This window comes from Lingula anatina, chromosome 7, assembly GCF_051362555.1.
Source record: "Lingula anatina isolate TDL-2025a chromosome 7, LinAna3.0, whole genome shotgun sequence".
Lineage (NCBI taxonomy): Eukaryota > Metazoa > Brachiopoda > Lingulata > Lingulida > Lingulidae > Lingula > Lingula anatina.
Window position 1 is genome coordinate 16,598,720 of NC_141773.1, and position 10,268 is coordinate 16,608,987.

Below are 10,268 nucleotides of genomic sequence, written 5' to 3' on the forward strand. Positions count from 1 at the left end.
ATATGTGCACGTTCACGGCACTGGGTAAAAACAATGGGACATGGGCATCAATGTTTCAACATGGGGCCGATCTTGTGAGAACGCTTTCCGTTGAAAATACAGTGTATGCTTCGTATATGGCTTTATATTAATACATTTTGGAAAATGTAACATCAAACACATATAAAAATTATCAGGGAAGAGTCACTTAACTTCACACAATTGGAAAAGCACCCTGAATCGGTGGTTAAGCAGCGATGACATGAAATCCTCTCGCGTGCGTTTCACGCCAAAAAGTGGGTACCGGATACAGCTAATTTCATTAGCCTCATTTAATATTCATGTGACCGGGTCATTACATCATCAATGGATATTTCCACTATGTACGCTGGGTCCCTGGGTCGAATCTGAATTTGAAAAAGGAAACTGCAAGCTAGCTGTGGTTTTGCTGTCGTGCGTTCCTTAAGAAATAAAAACAGAATTGGGTCATAACATCTGTTATTACACCCTCAGATGACAGGATTTCCTTACACTTTGTTGTATTATGAAAAGCAGATTGTATTTCAGGTATTTAAATCCCAAAATTGAACGATTTGTATAGTTCATGTGCATGGGAGATCATACTTTGTATTGAAGTCTAAAACGGAAATGATGATAACGCACAATAACCCCTTTTCTTCACCCATCAAAGAACAATTTTTGTATTTCTCTAGTGACATGACATGACCAAAAACATGACAATACTATTCTGAGAGCTTCTTTTTTTATAATGTACAGCTGCAAAGATTGGTATGTCTGTGTCCCAGATTTAAGCGCTGTTTGAGTGTCATTTTCGGCTAAGGATTAATAAGTTTAAAATATTCAGCAATGTTTGGGAATACATAATTGTTTGTTATAATGAGACAAATCCATCCCCTTTCACATGAAAGCACCCACATGGTAATCCAACACATAGAAATATTTTGACAGAATTTTAAAGATGATAGCCCATTGTTGTTACCGAGTACCGTAGACGTGCACATATACAGCCATACACATACACACACACACACACACACACACACACACGCTGACACACAAACACACACACACACACAGACTGAAGCTTTAAAATGTCTCTTGAAAAAAATTACAATGAGTATAGCAAATAAAAGCGATCTGCCATGAATAAAGCATTGTGTGGGGTAAATAATGAACGCAATTTATCAAAGTGGTGAAAAAGCATGATGGGAATTATTAGTGCTTAATGTTTTTATTTGACTGTTTCCATTATCCCCTCTCTTATGCAATAAAACCCTCTGATCTAAACGATATAGACGAGATAGCACTCCGTTTCTTTTTCTTTTTGCCATCTGCATCTAATTCGATGGCCTACTAATTCGGAGCACGAACAACGGTATTAAACAGATGTAATTTAATTCTAATTCGGATCACGAATATAAGTAGGCTATGTAATGCTTTTCGTGTCATGGCATTTACGCCTATTTATTGTCTCATACACGTTATATAAAATTGATCTTTTATCCAAAGCGATTTCATATTTAACCACCTGCAACAACTTTGTTGCTTATTTGTAATAAATATATATTTGTAGAAAACGTGCCAGTTAATATTGGCTCGTCTCAAATTATAATTAAAAGTACCAAACGCCATTGTTTGAAATATTTAAATACACCATTTTATTAGAAGCGTATAATATTCCGCCGAAAACACCGTATGGTTGACCCCGTTAACAATATTTTATTGCCTTAGTACTAGGATTGACTTTTAGCTGAAGAAAAAATAAGGGTGTTTCAATAAAAACGTGATCCATTAAGAGGTTTATATCTATGCTGATTTTATTTATTTTATTTTATTTTATTTTATTTTATTTTATTTTGAGGTTGATAAATAAAATTAACTCATGCAAAGAAGAGACATTGCAAATCAAGGAAAAAAGGCAAAATCGTTTAAAATTGTACAGGTGAGATACCGCATTATGATTGTTTTCAACAACTTTCCCCATAAGTTTCAGTTTGGTTTAAGAGATTGAAGGACACAGGAACATTGATGAAGTCCACTAAGAAACAAGTGGTCGAAAGTTGACTGCAAGATCACCGGAGAATGTGGACTCTGCAAGATTTTGTTGGTAGGAGTCCAAGTATGCTATCAGCGTCGAGATGTACATTTAGTGAATGTCCCTTACAGTTAAAATTCTAACAAATAAATTTCATCATTTCACCTTTTCACCTTTAAATTTTTATTGTCTTTTATTTCTGGTTCACAAGTTATAATTGGGTACCCGAGTCACGTGTATACTGAAACAACCTTTAAAACTAACGACGACTTTTCGACTCTTTGACATTTACCCTAGATTAGTTCTTTTTTCTTTGTGCTGCTTACAACAGATACGAAGTGGATTTCCCGTCAAGTGTACTCCTCTGTTAAGGACGTTAGTGAAATACATAACCCAGTATTATGCAGTCATTTACAATGAAAAGTAAGGAATCGTGAAAAGCAAATTAGTATGAAATCCCCTTAGCCGATATAAATCCACAAAAAAATACACAATTAAAAAGGATGATGACAGGTGCTTCACCAACTCGCGACTGATTGAGAACGAAATTTGACCCACCGAATTCGCCCCCAAAACGGTCGCTTGACCGGTGTAACAAGGGATTTACATATCAAAGCATAACTCGAATGTATGGTTCATTTCATTAACAGTCATGTATTACATAAGTCCACTGCGTAACTTTATCCAAAAATATTCCCCTTGTTACTTTATTCTCCTGTTGCAAAATAACTCTATGTGAAAGGGTGAAGCTGTTGCCATAAACCTATCCCCAAATAAACTCGGCTCAGTGGTTTTAATGACAAATATAAACAGTTTGTTCTCTTCTTCAAAAGAGTCAAATATTATGCATAATGCGCAGACGCCCTCTCCATAACTGTCTTCGTTCAATGTCGCTGAGTTATATTCTTTATAATATAATATCAAGGTTGTCATTTAAAAATACACAGAGATACGGTTGACAACCATCTGTTCAAACTTTGTTATAAAGACAGACGAAACGAACTCATTCTGTACCATGCAAGACGGCCGTTAGTTTCAAACGGATCCAAGTTACATTTTTCAAATAAGTACTTATTTGGCCATTCCATTATACAGTTGTAGTATTGTACGCTCTCTAAGTGTTTACACACACGCCACCAGTCCAGGCTGGCCCTGGATATACTGTTTACTATGGCCCGGGGGCGGGGTCCTCACGAAAACCCAGATTTCTGGCCTTGATTTAGTGTATAGGTTACTACCCAGTATATCTATTATAGCTTGAATGAAAAGGGCACTGCGCGTATGGTTAATGTTTCCTGCGCGGTGCAAACCTAAATAAACAAACAATAGGCATACTTTCTGAGATGAAAAACATGCATGGTTTAATTGCATCACTGCATGTGAGTGCCATTCCTATTCGCCTAGTATAAAAGGCGGGAACAATAAGAATAAACGAGACAGACAGAATTTGCTTTTCCTAAAGGAACAACTTTCTCCACTTGGAAAAGGTAAGTCACACTTAAGGTCGGAGATTTTGGAATATTCCACAGTAAGGAAGAAGGTCAGAGATTTTGGAATATTGCACAGTAAGGAAGACTCTTTTATATTTACAATGATGTACCAGAAAGAAATATTTCTTGAGACGAACAATGAATAAGTTTTGTAAATGTTCTCTCATTTGTTTCCATTACATTTACTCATTATAATATAGCCGCTTGGTTGAAGATTTCAAAAACAAGTTTAATATTTTTTGAGTGCCAAAAACTCAATCTGGTTTTATCCAAAATTTTTAGTGATTATAAAGAGATGAAGTTTTTTGTTTAATATTACTTTCAATTCTTTTAAAGGGAATGGATATTCATTGATCAAGTAATCTTATTTTAACAATTAGTTTCGATTCAACATTAAATACCACTTAAAAACGCGTTGAAGTAATTTGACAGTTTTTGTAATCCAATTAACAAAGCCGACAAACTTTTAATTTTCTATACTTATACCCATTACCATCATACAAAAAAAATCAGAACTGCGTTTTTTTACCGTTTTAAGCATACGAAAGCAGAAACAAGCAAGGTATGCTTGATACATGTATACTGTGCGCTAATTCAAATTCTCCCGGTGCTATAAAAAGAGAGAACGGAGGAAATGAATATGACAGGCAAAATTCGCCTTCCACAATGGCTTGTGTTTCTTGAAGAGATCACAAAGTTTTACGTGCATAGTGGGATGTTGCGCATCTTTACCATTTTCATTCTCTGCGTAGGGATTTGGACATTTACCAGCATGAAAACCAGCGTTGCCAAAACGCCTTTGTGGGATCAAAAGATTTTGAGAGTGCATCCTTAACTTTTATTATTATTATTGCCCGTTTTATTCAGTTTATGATTAAATTGTTAATTTAAACGGGGATCAAAGGTTTTTATATACGACCTTCAATGATTGCTATCATTACAATTCATTTTCATTTGTATTTTAATCATGTTTTTATTCATTCATTTGTTGATATTTGTAAATCACAAATGGCTTATGAGAGGCACCTTTTTTTTCTTTGGCTTTCGCAACAACAGCGTAAGAAAAACGCATTCTGGGAACAATAAGTGATACGGTGCTTCAAACCTCACCTGTCGCATTGGCCGTGCTTCCCCGTTCTTAGCATGTTATCAGGCAGTGTAGCCTGACTAATTAACTCTTACTGTAACAAAAAATAGCACGGTATTTAACTCTCTTTTGTTTGCCGAAGGTTGTTCAGTTTGTCGCGCCTGCTTTGGCATTTATGGTAATGTTAAGTAGCATGCAAAGCTCCAATACACGCAATTGGTCAAGGTCTAGTGGACATTAGTCAGTGCTACTCATTCATTTGGAAATCACCGTTAATGAAATAAGTCTCGAAAAATAAGGCGGGGTTTGACCTTCATATTCATTTTGCGTGTTGAATACTCCTTAAAAATAATTTGAACTTCGCATGATAGTACTTAATCTATCTTAGATTTTGTTGTTCGCCGGTCCACGTGTTTGGTTGATGAGATAGGCTTTGAGGCGGTGTTTATGTGTAATAATGTTTTTTTTTCCTTTAACATCTTCTTCAATTTTCATTATCATTGCTACTGGTTTATTTCCGTAATTGTTCCTATTTAAAGTGGCTTTAACATTATTTAAGACGGCATGTTCGTATTACATGTAGAGAATTTATAACATGCTTTTGTAATATTTTTTTTAAAAGAAAAAGCATTGGAGTGGACAGAAACATATCTATAGTAATTGCACTTTCTATCCATTGCATGTTCACAGCCAAAAAATGTGGACCCGTTTGGCACTCCTCGCTGCCGTCGTCGTAGTGGCCGTGAATGCCAGTGAGTACATGTTATGTCGTTGTATTACTTTTGATTGATTTGGGTTACTTAAATGATACAATCAGTGGGCGACAAAATAATACGCACATACTGACAGTGAATTTGCTGGTAGTTAATGCGAGTAAAATTGTAATATATGTTAATATATGAGTAAGATAAAATAATAATGCCACATTGCATAATAATAGACCAAATTGCCTATCGTAGCTAGAATGTATAGCGTTTTAGTTGTCGCTGCGCTTTATTTTATTTATTTATTTATTTTTTTTTTTTTCATTTCACATTGTCATTCATATATTGTAATTCTTATATCAAATGAGCATTGTAACAGGATATGCAGTTTATCTTAAAATATTTTCTTTTTTTTTTCAGCTGCATTCTTTGGCGGTAAGACCACGTGGACATCATATAATAAGAATGCGTATCTTACATAGCCTTGGCAACATTTACATAGTGACTTAACACTTTTCGAAATGAATAACCAGTCGTACATTTCGCCTGTCTCTATCCCAAATTATGCTTCTCTTCTAAATTTCAATTTTAGGATTTACCTAGAATTTTACATGGAAACTGACCCATGAGTTATTTAATTTGATGTCATATCCATTTCTGACTGCGTCGAATTCTTAACTGACTGGTCGTTTAAGTTCGATTACGAAAATAGATGAATGTTAGATGGTGTAACCATTTCTAAGCAGATTCAAGAATCGATTCAAAGAACTTATAAAATTGTCTTAATAGCTAAATATTTAGATTCCAAATTTCTTTATGACAACACACGTACTTTGTTGAACTTTAAATTCATTTATAGATGACATTGAACATTAATTATCTTAACGCAAAACCATTGCTGGTCAGTTTCTCAAAGAATCATTCTTTTTGTGCCTGTGTTCCAGACCCATGCACACCAAACCCATGTCTGTACGGCGGACGCTGCACTACAACCGGAAGAGACAGCATGTCCTGCGCATGTCGCAGAGGGCTCACTGGAATAATCTGTCACTTGGGTAAGTTAGGGCGTTGAAATTATGTTCAATAAGTTTCAGAAGATAAGAGAATCTATATCGGTAGCACTACGCTCAGCAACATCGTCGTCGATGTGGTGCCTATCGTTATTATTAACTGGGTTGAAATCTTGATCCTTTTCTGAATTAGACTTCTTTTTCAGTGATGTTTTCTTTTTCAAAGAAATACATAAAAGACTTCACAGTTATGATACCAAACAAAAAATATTATTTTAAAAAAGCTTAGGAAAATTTTTTTTAAATCGAAATTGTTAACAATTGTTACGCAGAGTCGATACGTTGAATGAGAGGGTTTGATAGTACAGACAATACCATTTCTTTTTCAATTCACCAGATGCTGCTACTGGCGCCCCAGCCTTGTTTGACCTTGCTAACGCTGGTCCAGTTGGCCCAACAGGTGCCACCGGTGCTCAGGGTCCAGCCGGACGTCCAGGTGTTGGTGCTCCAGGTCTCGATGGTGCCCCAGGTGCCGCAGGCGCTCCAGGTAAATTACGACCAAAGTTAAATCTTCATGAAATAACGACGGGGAATATGTTCCCATCATGCTACTGTTGATTTCGTACTCATTGAATATTAGCTCAAACAGCATTTAAGGCCAGAATATTACACCGGAACATTACACGCCAGGGTTCATTACATGCCATGTTTCGGCAGTTTTTGAATGTTTTTTTCAGGCGCTGCTGGTGACGCAGGTGCTGATGGTGCCCCAGGTGCCGCTGGTGCTGATGGTCTGCCAGGTGCCCCAGGTCTCGATGGTGCTGACGGTAAGTTGGCATATTTTATATTTTTTTGCTATATTACTGACATATTAAACCGATTTTACGAGTGCATGAGAAATCATGATCGAACAGTGAATTATTTTTCTATTCATTTATTTATAAATATCGGTTTTAATTTACTAATTTATTTTTATCTTTAATTAAAATCCTTCAAAGTTCAGCTCTTAACCATTATTGTTTTCTTTTGTTCAATCAGGTATCCCAGGATTTGGTGCCCCAGGCCCTAAGGGTGACCGTGGTTTCACCGGTGCTCCAGGTGCCCCAGGTTTCGATGGTGCCCCAGGTGCTCCAGGTCTTGATGGTGCCCCAGGCCCACAAGGTCCAGCAGGTGCCAGAGGTGCTAACGGTCGTCCAAGCGGTGTTGATGGCGCTCGCGGTGCCACAGGTGCTCCAGGTCGCGATGGTCTCGATGGTGCTCCAGGTGCCCCAGGTGCCAAGGGTGACCGTGGATTCCCAGGTGCCACTGGTGCTGCTGGACGTCCAGGAGCCGCTGGTGCTCCAGGACCAGCCGGTCCAGCTGGTGCTCCAGGCAAGGATGGTCTCAACGGTGCCCCAGGTCGCGATGGCCTTTCTTTCGGTGCTGGACCAAAGGGTGACCGTGGTTTCACTGGCGCCACTGGTGCTGCTGGTGCCCCAGGCAAAGATGGCTTCCCAGGACGTCCAGGCGCTGATGGTCTGCCAGGTGGCCCAGGCAAGGATGGTCTTAACGGTGCTCCAGGCCGCAACGGTCTCGATGGCCTTAATGGTGCCCCAGGCGCTAAGGGTGATCGTGGTTTCACCGGTGCCACTGGTTTCACTGGTGCCCCAGGTGCCAAGGGTAAGGATGGTCTCAACGGTGCCCCAGGTTTCGATGGTGTCCCAGGTGCTGCAGGTCGCCCAGGTCTTGGTGGTCCAGTCGGCGCTCCTGGCCGTGATGGCAAGAACGGCGCTAATGGTGCTAGAGGTCTTGATGGCGCTAACGGTGCTAGAGGTGCTCGTGGTCCAGCTGGTCCAGTTGGCCCAGTCGGTGCCCCAGGACGCAACGGTGCTCCAGGCAAGGACGGATTCAACGGCGCTAACGGTGCCGTTGGTGCTGTAGGCCCACAAGGCGCAACTGGTGCCAGAGGCGCAACTGGTGCCCCAGGTAAAGCCGGCAAGGATGGTCTCAACGGCGGTCCAGGTGCCCCAGGCGCCAATGGTAGAGACGGATTCAACGGTGCTCCAGGTAAAGATGGCGCTAATGGTCTGAATGGTGCCCCAGGTGCTCGTGGTGCAGCTGGTCCACGTGGCGCAACAGGTGCAAAGGGAGCTACTGGTGCTCCAGGTTTTGATGGTATCCCAGGCGGCCCAGGCAAGAATGGTCTTGATGGCGCTCCAGGCAGGTTCGGTGCCCCAGGCAGAAACGGTGCTCGTGGTCCAGCTGGTCCAGCTGGCCCAAGAGGTCTTTCTGGTCTCGCTGGCGCCGATGGTGCTCCAGGTAAGGCTGGTGCTGATGGTGCCCCAGGTTTGGCTGGTGCCCCAGGTGCTACTGGCGCCACTGGTGCCGCAGGCCTCAATGGTGCTCCAGGTGCTAAGGGTGATCGTGGATTTACTGGTGCCCCAGGCAGAAACAGCTTCGTCCAAGGTGCTACAGGTGCCCCAGGCCCAGCTGGTCCACAGGGTGCAACAGGCTTGACAGGTGCTACAGGCTTCACTGGTGCCCCAGGAGCAACTGGTGCCCGTGGTCCAACTGGTCCAACTGGCGCCACAGGTGCCCCAGGCAAGGCTGGCGCTCCAGGCCGTGATGGTGCCCCAGGTGCCCCAGGTGCTGCAGGCGTCAAGGGTGATCGTGGATTCCCAGGATTCCCAGGCAAGGACGGTCTCAATGGTGCCCCAGGTGCCACTGGAAGAGCTGGCGCAAGAGGACCAAGAGGTCCAGCAGGTGCTCCAGGTGCCCCAGGACGTGATGGTGCCACAGGCGCTGCCGGTAAGCAACCATATTATGACAGTGTAATTTTGAATGTACACCTTGTAGTCTTTAAACTAATTTCACCCCTAGTAAATCTTCTGAACCTTCCCCCAGTGGATCATGCTGAGGCATTAGGCTTCGGAAACTTGTTCTAAATGAATACGGGTATTTCGATTTAAGTATATCAGCGACACCCTGTTATTCTTACATTGTGCTGATTATATTCCCTCTGTCTCTATTAATAGTTGCTTTTGTACCTTCCATGTAGGTGCTAGAGGCGCCACTGGTGCCACTGGTGCCGCAGGCCTTGATGGTGCAGCAGGTGCTGCCGGTGCCCCAGGTAAATATCCAGCCAATCAAATTAAAGTCCGTCTATGAATGATTATTGAAATATGGTGTGAAGTAAAAAGCAAAAAAAATGCTTTTCTATCAGTTTCAGCATTTACTGAGCGAGTGGAAATATTTAATATAAAGTTATTTTGTACGGGTCTGAAAATGGTCATCAATGGGAACATAGCAAAAAATCATTCTCCTACATATATTATGCAGTGTTTTATTAAATGCACCGCCATTTCATATGCGTGCTGTATTTCTGCAGGTGCCATGGGAACCATGGGCGCTATGGGTTCCAGAGGATCCCAGGGAAGACCACACATCTTCCACGCTTTCGGCTCTAAGAAAGGAGGATTTTTATAAGCGCAACAAGACGGCGACTCTGAAACATCCCGAAGAGAAGCTGTGAAGAACTTATAAATTATCAGTTATGTAAACGGAATGGTTTATATATTTTTTCTTATTAAAGAGAATAATACAGTATATAATTTGAAACAGTACAAACCGTGTTGTTCGTTTTCTTTTATCCCCACCGCCGAGGAGGGACTTGGAGTTTGTAAAATGAAAGCACGTGTTTATTACCTACCTTTTCTTCTGTACTGTTATTCATAAAAGTCGAGTCTAAATCAATTTTTGTTTAATAAATTGAATAATTAATTCTACCATGCCAAATAATGCTTTGGTATTTTTAAATTAGACATCACAACCATATTAATATAAATTAATAAAATATAATATTCAATAATCAAATTCTATTGAATGTTTTTGAAACCTTAACTTACCTTATCAGAAATGCTTCTGTATAAAAAGATTCAGAATACATTCAAATAATGATTGATC

At 40.6% G+C, this 10,268-nt stretch overlaps 1 protein-coding gene across 2 annotated transcripts; it reads left to right on the forward strand.

Moving 5' to 3' along the window:
• The first annotated feature begins 3,377 nt into the window (after positions 1-3,377).
• LOC106176182 (uncharacterized) lies at positions 3,378-10,013 on the forward strand. 2 transcript variants are annotated; one of them, XM_013558445.2, is made up of 9 exons: positions 3,378-3,522; positions 5,303-5,364; positions 5,737-5,751; positions 6,261-6,371; positions 6,724-6,873; positions 7,064-7,153; positions 7,365-9,113; positions 9,364-9,435; positions 9,694-10,013. In XM_013558445.2, exons 2-9 carry the CDS (start codon positions 5,310-5,312, stop codon positions 9,789-9,791), a joined length of 2,340 nt encoding a protein of 779 aa, XP_013413899.2. In that variant the 5' UTR covers positions 3,378-3,522; positions 5,303-5,309; the 3' UTR covers positions 9,792-10,013. The 2 variants fall into 2 exon arrangements, with proteins under 2 accessions (XP_013413899.2, XP_013413900.2); XM_013558446.2 differs by having other exon boundaries at positions 3,493-3,600.
• The last annotated feature ends 255 nt before the right edge of the window (positions 10,014-10,268 follow it).